Source organism: Theropithecus gelada, chromosome 13 (genome assembly GCF_003255815.1).
Source record: "Theropithecus gelada isolate Dixy chromosome 13, Tgel_1.0, whole genome shotgun sequence".
Classification (NCBI taxonomy): domain Eukaryota; kingdom Metazoa; phylum Chordata; class Mammalia; order Primates; family Cercopithecidae; genus Theropithecus; species Theropithecus gelada.
In genome coordinates this window covers 89,354,960-89,374,989 of record NC_037681.1, presented here as the reverse complement: position 1 = coordinate 89,374,989, position 20,030 = coordinate 89,354,960, and the positions used below count along the sequence as shown (strand labels likewise).

At 43.8% G+C, this 20,030-nt stretch overlaps 1 protein-coding gene across 2 annotated transcripts in view; it reads right to left on the bottom strand.

Annotated features, from left to right (window-relative positions):
• ARHGAP25 (Rho GTPase activating protein 25) overlaps positions 1 to 17,137 on the bottom strand; it is a 90,793-nt gene extending 73,656 nt beyond the window's left edge. For both annotated transcript variants that reach the window (XM_025353735.1, XM_025353737.1), the window contains exon 1: positions 16,658 to 17,137. In XM_025353735.1, the coding sequence (XP_025209520.1) occupies positions 16,658 to 16,718 (61 nt within the window). In that variant the 5' untranslated portion in view covers positions 16,719 to 17,137. The remainder of the gene's footprint in view (positions 1 to 16,657) is intronic.
• Positions 17,138 to 20,030: the final 2,893 nt, after the last annotated feature.

Here is a 20,030-nt window from a genome sequence, read left to right as displayed (position 1 = left end):
CTCATCGCACAGGAAGAGTAGAAATCAAGGCAGATTTTGCAGGTTTTGAGTTCTCAACAGAGTTCAAAGGCCTTCCTCTTAGTACACTCTGATTTCCAGGACTCACTTACAAATGCCCATTCTCTGTGGACCTCAGACTGAGGGGAAATGAGAAAGACACAGCTTGAGGCAGCTGTTCATTCTACTCTAGTTGGCTATGTCCAAGAGGGAGTGTTCAAGCCAAAGTTCAAGCCAGTGGCCATCCTTGGAGACTGGGTCAGGAGCCCTTAGAGAGGTGGAGTTGGGAAAACAGCCCTAAAGAGGCCCATTACATTTATCTGTAAGGTACCAATAATGCCACTGCTCCTCTGGAAGCCTACTATCAAATAAAAGGCTGTGGGCCCCAGGGGAACTTGGAAACAGAAATGGCAGGTGTCTCCTTTAAATGAAAATCATAATATTTCTCTCTTTTTTTTTCTATCTTGAAGAACAGATTTCATTTGTTACACTTCTATAGAACAAATGGAACCATGACTTATCTTCCACAATTTCCATAGCTGATTTCATGAACTTTAACAAGTTTTCTTTATTTATAGCAGTCCCAAACTTTATTCCCTTAGAGACGTCAGGACGTGGAGGGTAATTTTGCTGCCTGCCCTCTACGCTTTAAAGACCAAGTGAATTCAAAGAACAGTAAATCCCTGCCCCAGCACAATAAGTGGGGTCCAAAAGGATTTTACGTGGGGTCTATAATTCAATCAACTATTCATGGTCGCGTTATTTTGAAGCTAATGAAATGGCTGCCAGGAACCTGCACTGCTTGCCAGTGGGTAGCGCCAAACGAAGCCCATCCCAAACTTGGCTGAGTTTGCCGCCATCTAGTGGCCACTGCCAGCGTTAGTTTACACCTCGCAATGAACAGGATGCGGGCCTGTGGCTGGCCAGGACCAGCGTTCAGCGGGCCATTCTAGGAATTTCCCCGTCCAGACCAGGAAGACTAATTATTACAGGATTACTTAATAAGGAGCTTTTCTATACTTGGAAACATAAAGCAATGGTTTTAATCTTTGTGAGATTACAGGCCCCTTTGAGAATCTGCCTATATGCATATATAATTTTTCATACAATTTCTAGAGGGTTATGGGCTTACTAAAGCCAATCCATGGACACAAAGGGAAAGACACTGAGTATAAACCTGATACATATGTTAGCTTGGTGTACTTGTAAGCCATTCTGAAGTCGTTTGGAACAGAAAGGGAAAATGGCAAGGGCAGGTGTGAGAAAAGGAGGAAATCTACTGCTAACTGGTGGATAGTAAGAGTCTTACTGTCCTCTAAAATGTGGCAAATGTCCATGGCTCTTTAGTTGTATTTATACATGCCATGTATCTCCACCTTAGCTTTCCACCCTTAAAATTGGTTCCTTTTTTACATGCCTGAGTTTTTCCTGGGGCTTCCTATTCTCCTCTGGTTTCCATCCAAAGTTGCTGGTGGACCAACAATAGGTTTGGGTTGGGAGTGAGAAGACTTCCTGGGATTAGGCTAGCACCCCCTATTGGCTGGGTGAGTTAGCAAGTCTTGCACCTTCCCTGGCTCAGCGTGAGGACGAGCATCCTTTAACCCCTCTTAGGATGGAAAGAGATACTGTGTACAAGTGAAAGACACTGAAACAGTCAGAAGCAGTACACAATTTTTGGAGTCTGCAATGTCATTCCAAAAACAAGTCCTTCTAAGATAGTCCATAGGTAATTCAGGCTTAAAGCGGGTGAAATAAATGTCAGCTGGAATTGCTGGGAGAGAAAGGATGTATTGTTCTATTTTCCATGGGCCTGTTGACAAGCGGCATTAATAACTATTACTAGCGCCTCCTCCCCACTACTCACATTATAAGCAAGAAGCTTTCACCTTTGGTTTCAGTAACCCCCTAACACATCACTTTACCTCATGGACTGTTACTTTACTCAAAGCTGAACTCTGGAATATTAAATAATGTCTTAATGTATATTTTTAGAAAAGAAAATTTTGCAAAACTCAAAACCACTACAATAAAGTAACACAACTGCAAACATTTTGTGAATGTGTTGCCATTGTGCTGTTTCTCTGGGTCTTAGCAACACTTATGGCAGCAGATCACAAACTTTGCTGCATATCCAGTCACTTGGGAGCTTAGAAAAGTTCGAATACCTAGACCACAGCCCTTGTTATTTAAATCAGTGTCTCTGGAGTGGAACCTGGGTCTGGAGAATTTTTTAAACCTCCCCAGGACAGCCACATTTGGTAACCACTAACTTAGTGGAGGAGTTGAGAGTGTTCAGCTGAAGCTCTGAGGCTGCCTTTGCATGATTCCCTTTGGCCCCAGGGTGACTGCTCTGATCAATAAAACTATCGACACTCACAAGCACTGGGATGCTCACAGAGAAGAAATTAAAGGCCATGAAAACTGCAAGATGGGAAATGGTTAAGAGGCTTACAGTGGAATCTGGGCTTGAAAGGGAGCTAAGAGAAGTGGATGAATGTGAAATCCACGTAGGAGGTGGACAGGACTGATGGTGCAGTCAGTTGGGGTAGAGGGAAGTCATCAGGCCACGGGACGGCTCAAAGGTGACCTAGTTCCTGGGAAACAAGGTGGCAGAATGTCAGTCAGCTACGTACTTTGCAGAGCCCAGTGCAAAATGAAAATGTAGAGCCCCTTGTTCAAAACCCATTAAGAATTTTAGGATGGTCACAACAAAACATCAGATTCAGCATGGAGCCCTTCTAAGCATAGGGCCCAATGCAATTGGTCCTCTTTTCCACCCACACCATCTTCCGCTTGTTCCTCCTGCTTCTTCCTTCCATCTGCCTCTCCCTCACCCCTGTATGCTGGTGTCTCTCCCTTTCTCTCCAAGCTTCTCTGTCTTTCTTTCTTCCTCTCCTTTGCCCATCCTCACCTCTAATCACAGTTACCCACTTAACCTAACTGCCCACACTACAAAACTGAGGTTTAACTTTCATGTTTGGATTCCTGAGTAGGGCTGCTTTTCCCGGGGCCGCTGAGTCTGAAGGATTTCTTTGCCCACACTTGAGTTTCAGTCATCAAGAAGACTTTGATTATAGGAGCAAGACATACCCCTTGTAGTTCTGTTCAGCAGTCTAAGCCTTAATGACTTAAGCCCTGACCGCCCTCGGGGATAGCTAAATGCTCAGTTACCCACATGCTGTTCCAAATTAGCTTCAGAAACCGAAAGCCCCACTTCCCTCTCCATAAAAAAGTCAGAAATATCTCTCTGGACCAAACTGTTGTTCAATCACTAATAAGGACAGGAAAAAAGAAATGCTTCGGACTCATTTTAAGTTACTTAATTTCACTGGGCTGGAGAAAAGTTAACAGGCCACAGACAGGCTATTTCACAAAAATCTCTTTGATACCTGTAATGTGCTGGAAACCGTCCTTGGCAGTGATTATCTAAAAGTGCATGAAACAGGCAAAGCCTTGCCCTCAGAAGCTTACGATCTAGTGCAAACATGCAAAGGAATGAGATCGTTTCAGGCACAAATAACAGTATAAAGAAAAAATGTAAGATAATGGGATAAAGAGAGCTTGGAGTTGCAGGGGCTAATTATAGCTAATTATACTAGATGCTAGGGTCAGGAAAGATGTCTTTGAAGAGATAATGTTTGAACTAAAACTGGATGGAGTGGAGGAAAGGTCATGGTAAGATCTGGGAAGCACATTTCAGGAAGAACAGCAGACAGGCCTTGAGATGGTGTCTGTGAGCACTGGGTGTTCAGAAAACTGTTAACAGAAGGAGAGTGTGGCTGGGACACAGAGTGGGAGGAGCAGAGGACTAAAGGTGGGTGGACAGAGAGAGGCAGGGGCCTGATCCCATGGGCAGGGATCATGAGTCTGAATTTAATCCTAAGTATACTGAAAATTTTAATGAGGAACTGACATATTTGATTTCCACTTTTAAAAGATGTCGAGTCTGGCCACCATGCAGAAAATACATGGTCCAGGACAAGAGTGGAGGCAGGAAGCCAAGTCAGCTAACTATTTCCTAGACCAGGCAAGAAATGGTGGTGTTTACAGCATTGGAGATAATGGAAATAGTCAGATTAAGGACATAAATTGGTGGTGAATCCAAAAGTCTTTTCTGGTGGATTAGATCTGGAGTGGAAGGGGAAAACATGAATGGAAGATGACTCTAGGTTTTTAGCCTGAGCAGCTCTGTGAATAGTAGAGCCTTTTGCAAAGGGCAGGTGAACTGGGTGTGGAGAGGTGGGAAGAGGGATGATTCAGAATTCTGTGCTGGACACACTGGGGGAGCGAAGCCTGTGAGATATGCAGGTGGAGATGTGGGGCCATCCAGAATCCAGAAAAGAAGTTGGAGCTAATGTATGAAAGTTAGGGTAAGATTTAAAGCCATGGAAAGAGCTTTAAAGGTTTTAAGGTTGGATAAGAGGACAAGTGGACTGAGCCCTGGGACCGGGGCCAGTTTCACAGAAAACCTGTACAGTCATAAAGGGCTCCATGCTTAGATGGTCCCTGCACATGGTTTAATGATTTGCTGTCACTATCTTGAAATTCTTAATAATTTTTGATCAAGGGATCCCACGCTTTCATTTTGTACTGGGCTCCACAAATGATGTGGCCAGTCCTGCTTGGGATACTTCATTGTTAAGAGATCTGGTAGAGAAAAAGACTTCATGAAAGCAGACTCAGAAAGAATAACTAACGAGGTAAGGGAAAGCCAGGGGGCATGGTGTCAAGGAAGTCTAAAAATTTTTTTTTCAAGGAGAAAATGCCTGATGGTGTCAAATGCTGCAGGACAGTTGAGTAAGACGAGGACAGAGGATTCACTCTTGGCTTAGCAAGGTGTGGATTATTAGGGACTTTGATTGGAACCTTCCTAGTGGAGTAGCATGCACCAGTGCTTAACTGGGCTGACTGCTGAGGAAGAAGGAATCAGATCTGTCACTTATATTTGAAAGCCTATGTCAAGAAGATGTCTACATGGGGGTACCTGTCTTTTTTTTTTTCTTTTTGAGATGGAGTTTTGCTCTTGTTGCCCAGGCTGGAGTACAATGACCCAATCTCAGCTCACCACAACCTCTGCCTCCCAGGTTCAAACAATTCTCCTGCCTCAGCCTCCCGAGTAGCTGGGATTACAGGTATGCATCACCATGTCCAGGTAATTTTTTGTATTTTTAGTAGAGACAGGGTTTCTCTGTGTTGCTCAGTCTGGTCTCGAACTCCCAACCTCAGGTGATCCGCCTGCCTTGGCCTCCCAAAGTGCTAGGATTACAGGCGTGCGTCACCGCGTCTGGCCCTGGGGAGGTCCCTGTCTTTAAACCTATGCCCCTTCTCCCTCCATCTCCAGCTCCATTTTTCACAGTCAGGGGCCTCACACACATGGATGTGGACACCCCAGCCCAGACATCCGAACTTTGTTCTGGGCCTCGCTGCAATCAACCGTCTGCAGAAAAACCACTGGGAGGACCTAGGAAAACATTCTTGCAGCTCCTGGCCATCTGCGTAGGGAATTTCGCAATCTCAGATGGTCTAGAAGGCAGGCAGGGCTCAGGGTCTAGGTGTGCATATCCCCTTAACCAGACTCTTTGCACTGTGGAGAGGAAGGAGTACAGATGGTGCAAGAAAAGAGCAGGACCCTCTAAAATACATGTCTCCAATGGAGGCCCCTGTTGTCCAGGCCTATGGGCTATACTGGAGATGAAGATGTGGGTAGACGAAAGCTTTTTGTGGTAGGAAAATTGAGTAATTCTCACTTAGTTGTATATATTTTTCTCTATGAATGGTATCAGCGAGAGTGACGGCAGAAGGAAGTGTTAAGGCCTTGAGGGGAAAATTTAAAAGTAGGCATAAACGTTTTGGGGAAAATGAAAGTGAATTTACTAGGTATGTGCTATAGTTTAAATGATGGCGTCTCCTCCAAAATTCATGATGAAACTTCATCTCCAATGCAACAGTAGTAAGAGCTGTGGCCCTTGGGAGGTGATTAGGTCATGGCAGCTCTGCTCTGATGGATGGCATTAGGATCCTCATAAAAGGGCTTGAGGGAGTGCGTTCACCCTCTTCTGCCCTTCCCTCATGTGAGGTCACAGCACTCCTCCCTTTTGCCCTTCCATCCCTTTCTGCCATGTGAGACCACCGAGACAGCATCATCCACAAGGAATGAGCCTTCACCAGACACTGCTCTTGAAAGCACCTTGATCTTGGACTTGCCAGCCTCCAGAACTGTGATAAATAAATGTCTGTTCTGTATAAATTATCCAGTCTCAGGCATTTAGTTACAGCAGCACTAGTGGACTAAGACAGTAGGTGTGGTAAGTTGGCCTGGCTATGTCGAGTGCCCACCTCAGATGACTGGTCATAAATTCAAAGTGAATCCAGGCAGCTCAGGGGTGATTTTCTCCAGCGATGTTCAGCTGTCCAGGTACAGGCACTGAGAAGGTGGATTATTGGGTTTAAATAGGGTTAGGGGTTATGATGAGGAGAAATGGCCAGATCATTTAAGGCTGCATGTTCAGTAGTAGATTTCATGCTAGTTATGAATCTGTGGTAAGGAGGACCTAATGCGGTGACTGATAGTGAAAAAATGGGACCAATGGAATGGTGGCTCACTGAGGTAATGTCAGAGAATTGCTGGAGTGGATGAGCTGGGCACATAGGATGTGGTGGGCACAGAGTGGGAAGTCTGAAAGTGAGATTTCAGAGGTGGTACAATTATGGGGGTGACGTGGTTTATTTATGACTATGAGTGGCTGAGCTGGTTGGGGGAAGTATTATCTAACAACTCTGCAAAGGAGGTGGAACTACCGGCCCCATTTTTCAGATGAGAAAACTGAGACACGGAGACATTGAAGTGACTTGCCCACAGTCAAAGAAGTGAGGAAAGGTTGAGCTGGAAATCAAACCCAGGCTCATCTGCCTTTAGAGGCCTCACTCTCAGAGACTGCCTCCTACACTCAGGTATGGCTTCGTGGTTAAGTCAAGTGTCCTTTTTTGTTTTTCTTTCAGGAAATGATTTTTATCTGGAATCTTACTTTTTATCTGTGAAGACACAAAGTTACTACAGTATCAATCACTTTCATTACCATGCTGGGCATTTCAGGCCACAGAAGAATGAGATTGGGCTAATTTTGTGCTGGCCAGAAAACCGGTTAAATTCAGGGTTTTCTGGGGAGAAATAATGAAAATAGACCACATTTATTGGTGGAAATGCAACTGCATTGTCTGCAGGCACTCTCTACTGGCTCTAAACCAGAATGACAATGTGGGATTAGAAGCTTGATTTGTGGCTTTTTGGAAGGAGCATATAGACTTGAATGAACATGTAATAGCTTGCCCCTTGTAGATATCTAGGGGCTGTGGCTCAAGTGGGGCAAGAAAAGCTTTTGTTACAGAACAAACCCTGTGTCAGCTTTTTAAATGTCACAGTCACAGTCACGCTGCATATGTCTAATTCCCTTTAGTGGGCCAGCCCCGCTTCCTCAGAGTGTCTCTAATGAGACTGTCAGAATCCTAATCTTTTCCATCTTCTGACATTCTGAGCCTAGTAAAGTGTCCAGCACATAGTAAGTGTCCAATAAATATGTGTCAATCAGAATAGAAGAAAAATGAGCAAAACAGTACAGTGTCACAGAAGGGAGAGGGACTAATTACCCCTGGGTAATTCAGGGAGCCTTCGCAGGAGGAGTTGGGTGCTGGCCATGGTAATGGGGAGGGAGGGGTAGAGTTGGAAAAAAAAAATCCAGAAAGCAGAATAGCAAACTTAGGGGCCCGACACAGAACCCACAAAGGTAGGAATTTTTGTGTGATTCTAGAAAGAAGTACCTTGCAATACACTGACAGATGTGGCTCCTGATCTTTCTGGAGAAAATGTGAGCAAGACTAACAGATTTCATAAAAACAGATGGAGGAAGCTAGCATGACAGTTTCAAGGAGGCTGAAAAATGAATTTGGAAGGACTTCTAACCATGAGTACTAAAAAGAAAGAACAATGACTCCAGGTTTAAAGATATTTTCTCCTAAATCAATTTTTGCCATAAATTGTGTGGCTTCTCAGGAAATTCAGTTCAAGAAACATACAGAGCACCTATCACAATTACAGCTTTGTTTCCCTGGGCCTAGAGAGCTGATTCTAGGTTTACTTTCCTGGTTTTCACACTGAGTTCCATGTCCCAGGAACAGCCTGAGTCCCAGACAAATCAGGCCAGCTGTCACTCTACCTGGGAAGGAGAATGCAGACCACTCAGAGGAAGAAGATCAGTGCCAAAATCAAGATCAAACAGGTTGGTCTCAGGACGGAGCACAAGGGCTGGGCTGAGAATGGACTGGAGGTGACAGCTCTATATCTGCTATCATCTTTACTCTGAGTTGTCTGCATAAGAAAATTCCTTACCCACTAGTAAAGTGTATTTCTGGTTTCTGAATGACCAGGTGCATGGAATCAAATGCAGAATGACCGTCAAAGGGGAAGAATGCATGCACAAGAATCTTTGGGTAGCATCAGCAGAATTGAGGACAAGAAAGACGGGAGCCTCATTTTGAAGGTCCTGCTCTTCCCCCCACAATTATATCTACAAATAATGATCTGAAAGAGACTGGTACGACAGGTACAGGCCTCTTACAGCTAATAGGAAAAACTGCTCTGCCACTGCTGTAACCCACATGTAAGTGATCACAAGCAGTTAAACACTGAGCCCCTGAAGCCCAAACAAACAACTTCCAACCTCACTTCAGTGGCCAGAGGTACACATGACAGTAGGAGATGGTCGACAGCTCTGGAGGAGGAAGCACTAAGTCATGAAGGAGGGTCTTCCACACAGCAAACAACCTAGAGTCCCTTTGCCTACCCAAAGCAAGGAAAGTTTGAGGAACTGCTCCTGTCATAGCACAGAGACAATGACACTTCTACAGCAGGCATTCTGCAGGAAACTTACCAGAAGCCATCATTATCTTTATTAGAAAGTCACAACTCAGGCATTTTACTGATTTAGAAAAGAACTGGCAAAAACAGACAAACAAAATAAAGCAAAAAGGAAGAAAACAAGAATAGCCATGCAGACAAAATTGACGCAAGTCATGCAAATTGAGAAGGAAGTGAATATGTGGTATTTGGAAGCATAAAGAGTAAGAAACAGAACATGCCAGTCAACTGCAGATCAGTATGTGTGCTGTGAGCCAGGAACAGACACTGGGCAGGAAAGGAGATATCTGCAGATGTTGTAAAGACCATATGTCTAAAGAAAAGAATGAAGAACTAAACTTAACCAAGACAGACAACACGCTGGCACTGCTGGCTGTGCTTTTCACCAATGACTTAATTCAAAGGAGTTGATATCAGATCTCCATTATAGCTGATGTCCATTACAATAATGATAAAATGATAATTACTAGTGTTTATAATGCACTTACTAGATACCAGCTCTTATGCTAAAGTTTGACATAGATCATCTTCTCTTATCCTCACAATAAGTGCATGAGTTAGCACTAGGATTGCACTCATTTTGCAGTTGGAAAACCTGAGGACCAACGTCACACAGTGACCGACTGATGATACTGGAATTCAAATTCAGACAATCTGGCCCCCAAGCCAGCTTTTTAACCACTGTGTGATAGCTGGCTCATTCCATTATGGTTAGTTTACACTTTGCCAGAAAATTCTTTTTGTAAACTTTATAAAATTATTTTAAAATATTAAAAAGTATTCACATCAGACTCAGGAACTCTATATCGTACTGCTTCCTCTTTCACTTTGAAACTCCAAACCAATAAGGAAGCAAATGGTTCAGCCACCATAGGCCAAAATTCCAGCAGTGGGGTATGGCCAGCCCCATCCAGAGCTGAGATCCATGTGTGCATGTTTTGGGGGTGGATGGGTAGTATGGTGTGGAAAGGAGACAGTGCAGCAGCTTAAGGAGAATAGATGGTGGTAGCAAAGTTGAGCATCACTTTTAGAAAGGTGGAGGGGTGGTGAGGGGTGCTCACAGCATGACAGGCACAGCAGGGCAATGCTGCTTAAGTACCTATCACATACAGGTGAGCAAACACATATTTTATGATGAGTAAATCAATGAGTGAACGAAATGAAATGACTGGTCTGAATGTACTGAAGATTCCATAGTTTTATGTAACTCTAGGGAAAGAATATGAGTGGTTATGGGATTGCGTTTTACTTTATGAACTAAAAGAAATAACTTTTAACATTTTAATATTCCTTGAACCCTTCTTAGATAAATTGCAATGCTCAGTCACTACTAAAAAGTATAAAATCTGAAGCTGAGTGTGGTGGCTCATGCCTGTAATCCCAGCACTTTGGGAGGCTGAGGCAGGAGGACTGCTTGGGCCCAGGAGTTCGAGACCAGCCTGGGCAACATAGTGAGACTCCCCCATCTGTATTTTTAAATAATAAAATGTTTTTAAGTATGGAAATTATTTGTAATGAACACATAAACTCTGATCAAAGGCAAAGTCGAAAAGTATGCTAATCAAATGAGCGTTAGAAGTTGTGACTGAGCTTCTTGGCAGCCAAGACAAAGAGGAGAACACAGCAAGTTGCACTCCTGTCTTACTAGAAAGGAGGAAGCACTGCAGTCCCTCAAAGAAGACAAAGTTATTTTCTGAGCACTGAATTCCCAAGCAACTTTCTCACATAGAGTTATACATAGAAGCCGCTGGCATTGTCCATTCTTCCTTCTCATGTTTCCAGTACAATTAGGAGCAGATTTCATGAAATCATTACTTGCAGGAAAGCTATAAACTGAGGATCTAACATTAAAAGACAACTCAGTGAACCCTATTCTGTGAGCATAGCAAGATAATGTAATCCAAGTACAGCTTCTAGTCTGATCTGAGGTTGGAAATCAGACTGTCTTAAAGAAAGGAAACAGATGTTTGCTGAGCACCTAACATATGTCATATGCATGAAATATTTTCTTCCTCTCAGCATATGTGTTACTAGTCTCATTTGTAGAAGCTAAGCAACTTGCCCCAGATTCACTGCTGTTTAAAGCAGAGTCCCAAGTTCATGCACACTTTCCTATATCATACGTCCTCCTTTCTTTCACAATTTTATCAGGAAGAGTCAATGGACAATTTAGCCCCTTTCTTTGGGCAATTTGAGGTTATTCTCCCCAGTGAGGACCTAGAGTGCTGGTGTTACATACCTTATTAAGAATAACTCATTTTGTTCAAAAGCCAAAGGATCAGTTAGTTGTGGGGTTGACTCATATCTCCATGTTCAGAAATGTTCATGGCTCTTATCTCAAAGGAAGTCCATAGTATTGAGAGCTGTAAACTTCTCTGTTTAAATGGCCTGGGAAAGGATTATTATACTCTCTTTTTAGTGATCAGAAGAACTAGAGACTCCCCGTGGACAAGATGTTTACACTGCGACCAAAGCATGGGTAGGAACTGGGTGGCGGTAAGAGAGACCCGGATGGAGAGAGGGCTCCAGGCAGATGAGAAAGAGCTGGAAGCTACAGAAGGGAGGACATGGCTGAAGTCTCCGGTATGCAGCAGGGGAAGGGAAGGTGACAAGAGAGAGGTGGGTGGGTAAGCAGGGCCAGATCATAAAGACTCCATTTAATTCCTTCATGCAGAGGGTCTGTACATAGTAAAAAGCCTTCTGCTTCTCCAAAAAAGCAGACACGATGTGCAGGAAAATCACTGTGAGAAAGACGGCAAGTCTGGGGCGCCCTCAAGAACATCTGCACCTAGATCTCAAGGAAGGTGAATGGCAGTGGTGGGAACAGGGGTGTGGGGTCAGAATTCCTCTTAGGCACTATCTGGGGCTCCCATAGTTGTTCTCATCACAGCACCTCTCTCACCACTTTGCAGTTGTCTCTGCCCCCACTGAACAGTACGCCCTGCAGGACTATCTTCATATTTCATATTTAGCTCAGCTTCCTGGCAGCCAAGACAAAGAGAACACAGTAAGTTGCACTCCTGTCTTACTAGAAATGAGGAAGCACTGCAGTCCCTCAAAGAAGACAAAGTTATATTCTAGATCTGGCAGGCCTATGGGTATCATTTTTTTTTTCTTTGCAAAGTGACTTTTGGTTTTTAAACAAGCTTTCAAAGAGAAAAAGGATGATGAGTAAAGCCTAACACACGAAATGTCAATTATTTTCTCTCTTTGTAACTTTTGTATCTCAGTTCCTGTCTGGGGACTCTACAAAATTTCCATGCCATCCTCTGAGACAGAATCCCCACAATCTGCCTGTGCCTCACTGTGGCTCTCCGTCATGCTCTTCCAGGTACTATTTGGTCTCATTTGCTGTGGCCACAAGTGGGACTTTGCTTCTACTCTTTCCTCCCTCCCATCTCTTGTATCTTAATACAAGTTCAGACCACTCGACCTGGGTGCACCTTCATGCAAGATTCTTTCCTCAAGCTGTCTTGTGTGTGATAGGACCATTTTCATCAACTGATTTCTCTCAGTTGGTCCGAGCATCTTTCCAACACCTCCACAGTGGGCCTTACTCAAAAGGACCACATTCCAGCTGGTGGAGTCCCCATAGAGTTCTCCCATTGGATGCTATATGAAGATGCTGCATAACTGTGAGGTGTGAGACAGGGAGATGGCAGCACTACCATTAATGAAGTGACTTATAGTGATGTACACCCACGCCAGGGCCATTGGGCATCTTAACCCTGGCCTAGTTTCAGACACATAGGCACCAAGAACCACTGAGTTAGCCTCTGCCAATCCAAGTGCACAGTCTCAGACAAAGTACAGAATCTAAGTTGACCTCGTCTGGAATGTATAGAGAGAATTTTGTGCATGAGTGGGTATAAAACCAGGTCCTATCGTCCCATCACCACTTAGGTTGGTCCCCACTCTGCTGCTGCTGCAGAAGGCCCAGAGGTGACATCAGTCCATTTTCTTCAAATGGCCAGAAGGCTGTTGGCCTGGGCAGCAGGAAGCATGCACTTGGTGGAGAGAATTTAATTTATGCCTAAATGTTAAGTCAACAGCAACATATGGATAGACATTTTTACTTAAACAACCAATAGCAATATAACTTCTGCATAAAAACAGAGTGGGCCCTGGAAGGAGCAGCTCCCTTGTGTAGCTGTTCAGTGTCTAAGGAAGGCCGTGTTCATATTCTTTTTTTTTTTTTTTTTTTTTCTTGAGATGGAGTCTTGCTCTGTCGCCCAAGATGGAGTGCAGTGGCATGATCGTGGCTCACTACAACCTCCGCCTCCCAGGTTCAAGCAATTCTCCTGCCTCAGCCTCCCAAGTAGCTGGGATTACAGGTGCCCACTACCATGCCCAGCTAATTGTTTGTATTTGTAGCAGCAACTCTACTTGCATGTGTGGGGATCTTTACCAGTTGGGGGCTACTCATGGAAAGCAAAGACTTTGGGCACAGCAAACAGACCACATTCAGTCCATAACCCAGGCTGGTCTGCTTAGCATATGGTAAGTTTGGTAATGAATTGTAAAGAAAGCTCTCACCACTTTCTGATGTTCAGAAAGCTGAACGTCAAACAAGCACAAATCAGTTCACCATGGGCTATGTAGTTTCAGGATTCCCCAACCTGGGGAACCTGCATTTCAGTGTTCAAATAAGGCACAAAATGTGCTCAAGTAGACTGGCCTGGTAATTGGGAAGCCATGTAACTCTTTCAAGAAAGCCCTGTAACCTGGGACTGGAGGTCCAGAAAGTCTGGACCTGTCCTCCAGTGATGACAATTCAGTTAAAAAGTTACATAAATTAACAAGCAAAATATTTGAGTAACTGCGTGAAGGCAGTGAAAAGCTGTCATAATTCTAAAATTGAAGATGATAAAGGATCAAAGGAAGAAGTGTGTGCTCTTGGCTCCACCTCAAGTCAAGACTGTTTTGCTCTGCATTTTCCTTTTTCTTCCAACCCCTATTCCCACCAGGATCAATAGGTCAGATGCAGGAAGGTCTGTGACTTTTTTTCATCACTGCATGAATATCTGTCAGACTCATGGTAGTAGACTCAGGTGAGTCTGCCATCCAGCAAGACCCTCTTCAGCTCTGAGATGGAAGTACAGTGGAGAGTCCCGCCCCTCACTCTCAGAGACTTTCACTTTCACTCCAGCTCACAAGATTCTGCGGAAACTGGAAGCATAGCTCATCAAAAAAAGCTAGGGCCCCTTTCCTGGGTCACATTCTGTGGCAGTGTCTTCTATTTCACCAAGTGCCCATTCTAGTGTCCTTCCTAAGCTATGGCCTGGCTCCCTGAGGACAGATCTCAATAACAGCCTCCAAAAAATTGAGCTACAGAGTGAATCATGAGTTAATATTTGGGTTCTAGTCCCAAGTGACCTTATATTCCACCCTTTTGGTGATCATCTACTCCAGGAGTTCTCAATTAGAAAAGATATTACCCTCCCCAAGGAACACTTGGCTATATGTAAAGACAGTTTTATTTGTCACAACTGGTAGTGGTAGGGGGGTGTTACCATCTCCTAGTAGGCAGAGGCCAAGGATTCTGCTAAATATCCTATAATCCACAGGACAGGCCCCACAACAAAAAACCATCCAACCCAAAATGTTAATCGTATCTAGGTTGAGAAAACACTAAAACCACAGATTGTCAGCTTTCCTGACATAACTCCCAGTTCCACAGGTCTTCCCAACGGAGGTAAGTTTCTTTGATATATTGGTAAGCCAGTTCCTATAGTTACACCTGGACACAGGATACTGGAGAGGGGATTGGAAGTCCTGTGACTGAGTCAGGGGCTCTCCCCCATCAGAGGACTCAGCTTATGATCTGAATTCTAGTTCATGTGACACTTATAAATGCATCCTACCGTAGCCCAGTCCTTCAGGGTAACAAACTTGTAGATAGCATGGATAATGACAAGGGCTCCTCTGTATTTCATTATGTCCTTATTATTATTTTTTCATTAAGTAATACTAAATAACACCATCTCCTTGTTTTTGTTGGCTGAAACATTCATTCAGGCAACAAATATTTATTGTGTGTCCAGTTAAGTCCAAGCACTGTGCTCTGTACTAAATGGGTGATAACTGTCTGCTGGGGCTAGTGAACACAGACCACAGTACCTACAGCAGGAGTTCTTCCTTGGGTGAGGATGAAAGTGGGGGGTGCTTGTTGAAATGCAGGATCCTGGGCCTTCCTCCAGAGATTCTGATTTTGTAAGGATGGTGCCAAGAAATCTGCATTTTTAGCCAGCACTTGATGTGAGTCTGATATAGGTTATCTATGGGACCATGCTTTAAGAAACATTGGTAAAAATCATGAAATTCATTCAATCAAATCCCAGACCTGAGTATACACAGTCTTGAGCTGTAGTGTGGTAATTTCCTATATCTGTGGGAAAAAAATCATTTAACTATTAATTGTCTCAACTTTCTCATTTTTTAAAACAAAAGAGTGTAAGACCCTAATAACCTGTGTTCAAACACAGGTGGAGAGAGGGCAGAATGACCTTATTTATGTAGAAGTAGGACACTTTCAAAGGAACAGAACCGTATAATTTGTATGACATACATTGAGCATTAGCCAAATACATTGGTATCAATGATAGTTAGGAGGAAAATCTCTTGCTTATGTAAGAGGTACGAACACTATCTTTTCTCTGAACTGACCTCAGCATACAATCATTCATAGCTTGATTAGGGAACACTAGTCTCCCCTGGTTATCAAGATAAATGGCTTCTCTGATTACTCTGTTTTCTTTCAAATCCTTTCTCAGACCTACATCATTAATGCTCCGCTTGTGACTTTTCAATGGAGCACTTATTTTAGTAGCACACTTAACCCCTTTAGAGGTTCAAATCTAAAACTTGTTCAAGCAGAATTCCTCCAAGCTATTAGAAACACCTTAATACTTATCTATGTCTAATATCAAGGAAGTTATCTCATATATGGCCGAGATACATAAATGTAGGCAATCGTTTTCAGCCCAGTTGCTCTACCGTGAATTACTGTGACCAATTTAGCAATAGAAGAAATCAATGTAAAGAACTTCACAACGAATATATAGATTAAACTTAATGTATCACTATCATCATTAGAAGGACAGGGTGAGGATTAAAGGACAGACTATCTCAGAAAATATGCAGTCTCCCTTAAAATAATAATAAATACATCTCTTTTCCAACTCATCTAAGAATTCCCTCCCATTCTGTTCCTTTAATTGTATCTTTATTACATAAGGTCTTCATTATACTTTAGTACTTTTTTATGTTCCTGTCTTGTTTTTGTTGTCTACCTTTTGCTACAAATAATACACCTTGACTTCTGGGCTCACAAAACAGAACACCCATTGAATTTACTTACAGATTGAGCACCTCAAAAGACTCTAGTCTTTGTGCTCCTGTTCAGAACCATTCAAAATATGGATGAGTTTCCAAACAGGAAGGAAATGGAATATGCTAAAAACTCACAGTTTGGTGTGTAATCTGTAGCCTTAAATCATCCAAAGTACCCCAGATCCTGTACACCAAGAAGTTCCATCCCACTGTTTTGTCCAAATGAAAGAGAACCCCTTCCCAGCATTTTAGAACTTGGACCTGGCATGCCAACTTAAATGCAAATGGTCCCTCAAACTGAGATTTGCTGCGATATCCATTTTTAAGTAGACTATGCTCCCTGCAGACCAACATGCAAATGGTGCTCGAGTATACGTAAGAATCACAGAGGCAACAAAGAAAAGACACCAACCATACCTATTTTCGCAGCCTCGACTTTCAGGTTGAAATCCCAGTTCCTTGGCAATTTTAGGGACATTTTGCTTCCAGTTTAAGTGAGTAGTTAGTGAAGCGGTGAGTCTGTCACAGTTTGCGCCCTTCTTGTCTTTTCGCTCTTTCCCTCTGTTTTTGTGTCTGTTTTTGTTCCTCCTTATGATTGCTTCACAAGCAATCTTAGGCTTGAGATTGATTTGCCAACGTGTCTCCTCCTTTCTCTTAGATGAAAGGTCCATCCATCTGTCACTGGAGGATGGCACCCAAACTCCCCCAGCCTCCACCCTCAGTCCCACAGGGGCTGGCACCCTGCTTTTCTTGCTTTCAGTTTTACCAGAAATATCCCAATTGACACTTCCCTCTGCGTCATGGGAAGCAAAACTCCTTTTCGAAAGAATCTCAGGCCTCACTGAGTTGAGGTCGAGATAAACAACTGCTGCCTCTTGGTTTTGTGTGTGTGTGTGTGTGTGTGTGTGTGTGTGTGTGTGTGTGTGTGTGTTTTTAACTGTCTGCTTCCTTGCATTTGAGGAAGTGGGTGGCCGTTCAGTAAAGATGATACATTATGAGCACCCTTTCTTGAGAAAATGGTTTTTGGAAATGCTTGAAAAACCAGAATGGTTGCTTCTGTTATAAAAGGCTACAGTTTTAATTAAAAGAAAATATTCAAACTCCCATCATCTACTTCAACTCTAAGCTCTCCTCTTCCTCACCTAATGGATCAAGCATCCAAAAATGGTCAGAAAAACAACCAACATTCCCCCAAAGTTATCTTCTTTTAAATTCTTCCTGCTCTAAGGACCATGTCGCAAGCTCTCCAGCTGCTCAGGATAAAGTTTGCAAGTGATCTCAGCCTGATGTAGGGAGGGTTTTGATGTATTTGGCTTTAATGAATCAACTGAAGCTAGGTCGACCCACTCACTTATCATAAGGGTTCTTTGGCATTGTACACAGGGTGTGGGCTTTAGAATCAGGTGTGTGGGCTTCCATTTGCTAGCTCTTCAACTTTTTAACAAGCAACTGAATCTTTCCAGACCTTAATGTCCTCATCAGTAAAATGGGGTTGATAATAACCACAGCTCAAAGGGTTTTTGCAAAGGCTTCTAGTGCAGAGCTTGACACAGAGTGGTTTCACCACAAACATTAGTTCAACCTTTATTCTCTTCTATTTAGTTCAGTTACGTGACAAGCTTTCATGTTTAACTGGGTCAGCCTAACCTAGTGATTAAGCATTTGGGCCCTGGAAACAGATCACTGGTAGTCAAATCCTGGCTTTCTTGCTGTGGGACTATGGACAAGTTTCTTGACCACTTTGTGCTTCAATTCTTATCTGTAGATGGGGCAAATAATAGGGCTTACTTCACAGGCTGTTGTGAAGCTTTAGTAGAAAAGCCAGTACAAAGTGCTCAGAATAGTCACTGTTAGCCAGCATCTAAGCTGCACACCTTGCTCCATTCATTCTCCAACTCTCCTAGATGACTCTGTTATACTTTCTTCTTCACCTGCCACTTGCTTACTCTTGCTGACGACCTGGGTTCCCGTTTCGTTGAGAAAATCGATGTAACTGCGAGAGAATGTCCCCAAGTTTCCCTCACTCTATCTGCTCACCTACCTGCATGCAAGCTGTATCCCTAATCTTATTCTTGGTACAATGGGTGAACTGGCTGTTACCGCTCTCCCATCCCTGTTGCATCATCAATTTCTTCTTTCTCTTGGATCCTTCTTGTCAGCGTTCAAATTTATTATTTTTTATCCCACATAAAAACTCTCTGGATGCCACCACCCCCTTGGGCTAGAGTCCCATTTCTCTCCATTTCTGAACCAAGCTTTGGTAAGAACTGTCTAACTTGCAAATATCTCTCCTCTTATTCTCTCCTGAATCCCTTAGCTGATGTTTTTGCCCCATGACCCCACAAAATATATTCTTATCAAGGATACCTACGACATCCCTGTCACTAAACTCACAGGTCAGTGCTTCATATTCATCTCGCAGGCCCATCCGCCATGACGGACACATTTGATAGCTCTCTCCAACTCTGAGGCCTCTGTCCTTGGGGCTCCCACGGCCCACGGTTGGCCTGCGTCTCTGCCTGCCTTTCTGGCTTTTCTGTGTCTGTTTTCTTGCTGATTCCTTCTCATCTATCTGACCTCTGAATATTGGAGGAAACCAACACTCGACTGGACTCCTTTTCCATCCACACTCACACCTTAGTGAGCTCGCCTGTCCCAAGGCTTTAAATGCCACATATTTGCAGATGATTCCAAAGTGTATTTCCAGCTCAGACCCCCTGAACTCCGAATCACATGGATCTCTGCTTAGATCTATAGTAGCCATCTCAAACTAAATGTGTCCAAACTGTATATCAAGAGAAGGAGGCTGAAGGAACAGTAGTGACCTGGGATGTACTCCTCTCTTCAAGAATGAAAGGCGCATGAAAGGAGCATAAGAAAGAAGAACTTGTAAGTGCATTTAACGCCTCTGCGCACATCCTGTCTGCTGGCATTCCATTGGCCAACACAGGTCACATGGCCAAGCTCAAAGTCAGTAAGGCCAGAGGTACACCCAGTCCTCAGCGGGAGTAGGGAGGGAGAAGGGCGGAGGGGTGGGAGAAGGGCCGGAGTGTTTGCTGATCAAGACTTCACCACACCCACCCAGTCTACCCAGCTACCCTCCAGCCTCCCCGGGGAGCTGGATTCCACTGAACTTGACTCAACCACTTGGAGACTTTGCGCTACTGCCTGCCTAACCCAAACACCACTGCTCTTTTTCGTATCCCGACTTCATGAAGCGGGTGTGGGAGGGGCAGCTGTCCGACCAGGCCCAGCAGCATCTCCACGGGGGAATTCGACACCATCTAAAATTTCAGTCCTGGGACCTTTAAACCCAGGAACTTTGAAAATATTTTGAAGGTGGCATTAAGAAACACGCAGGGAACTTCCTTTACTTTTCAGGGTAGGTTCCTGTCAGTCTTGGAAAAACTCGTGACCCATGGGGGAAGTTAGTTGTGCATATGCGGAAAGGCAATCAGATGAAAAGCACACTCCCTGCAAGGGCCCAGCACAGCAGCCTTCCCCCACCACAGAGCTCTCTCTCGGTCAGTCGACTAGGTACTGTTCCTCCCTCTCTCTGATCTTCACAAAAAGAAGAGCCAGATAGATGCCTTGCCTGGTCCCAAAGTTTGAATTAGCATCTGCAGTAGCACAAGCAAACATTCATCCATCTATTGTATTGGTTTGTTGAATGCTGAGCGGTTTTATTAAGGACCAAATTTTTGCTGGACATTGGAGGAATGTTCATGAACAAGCAGACCTGGTTTCTGCTTCCCCGCCTCAGCGCCCTGCCACCGGCTGTTGTCTCTTA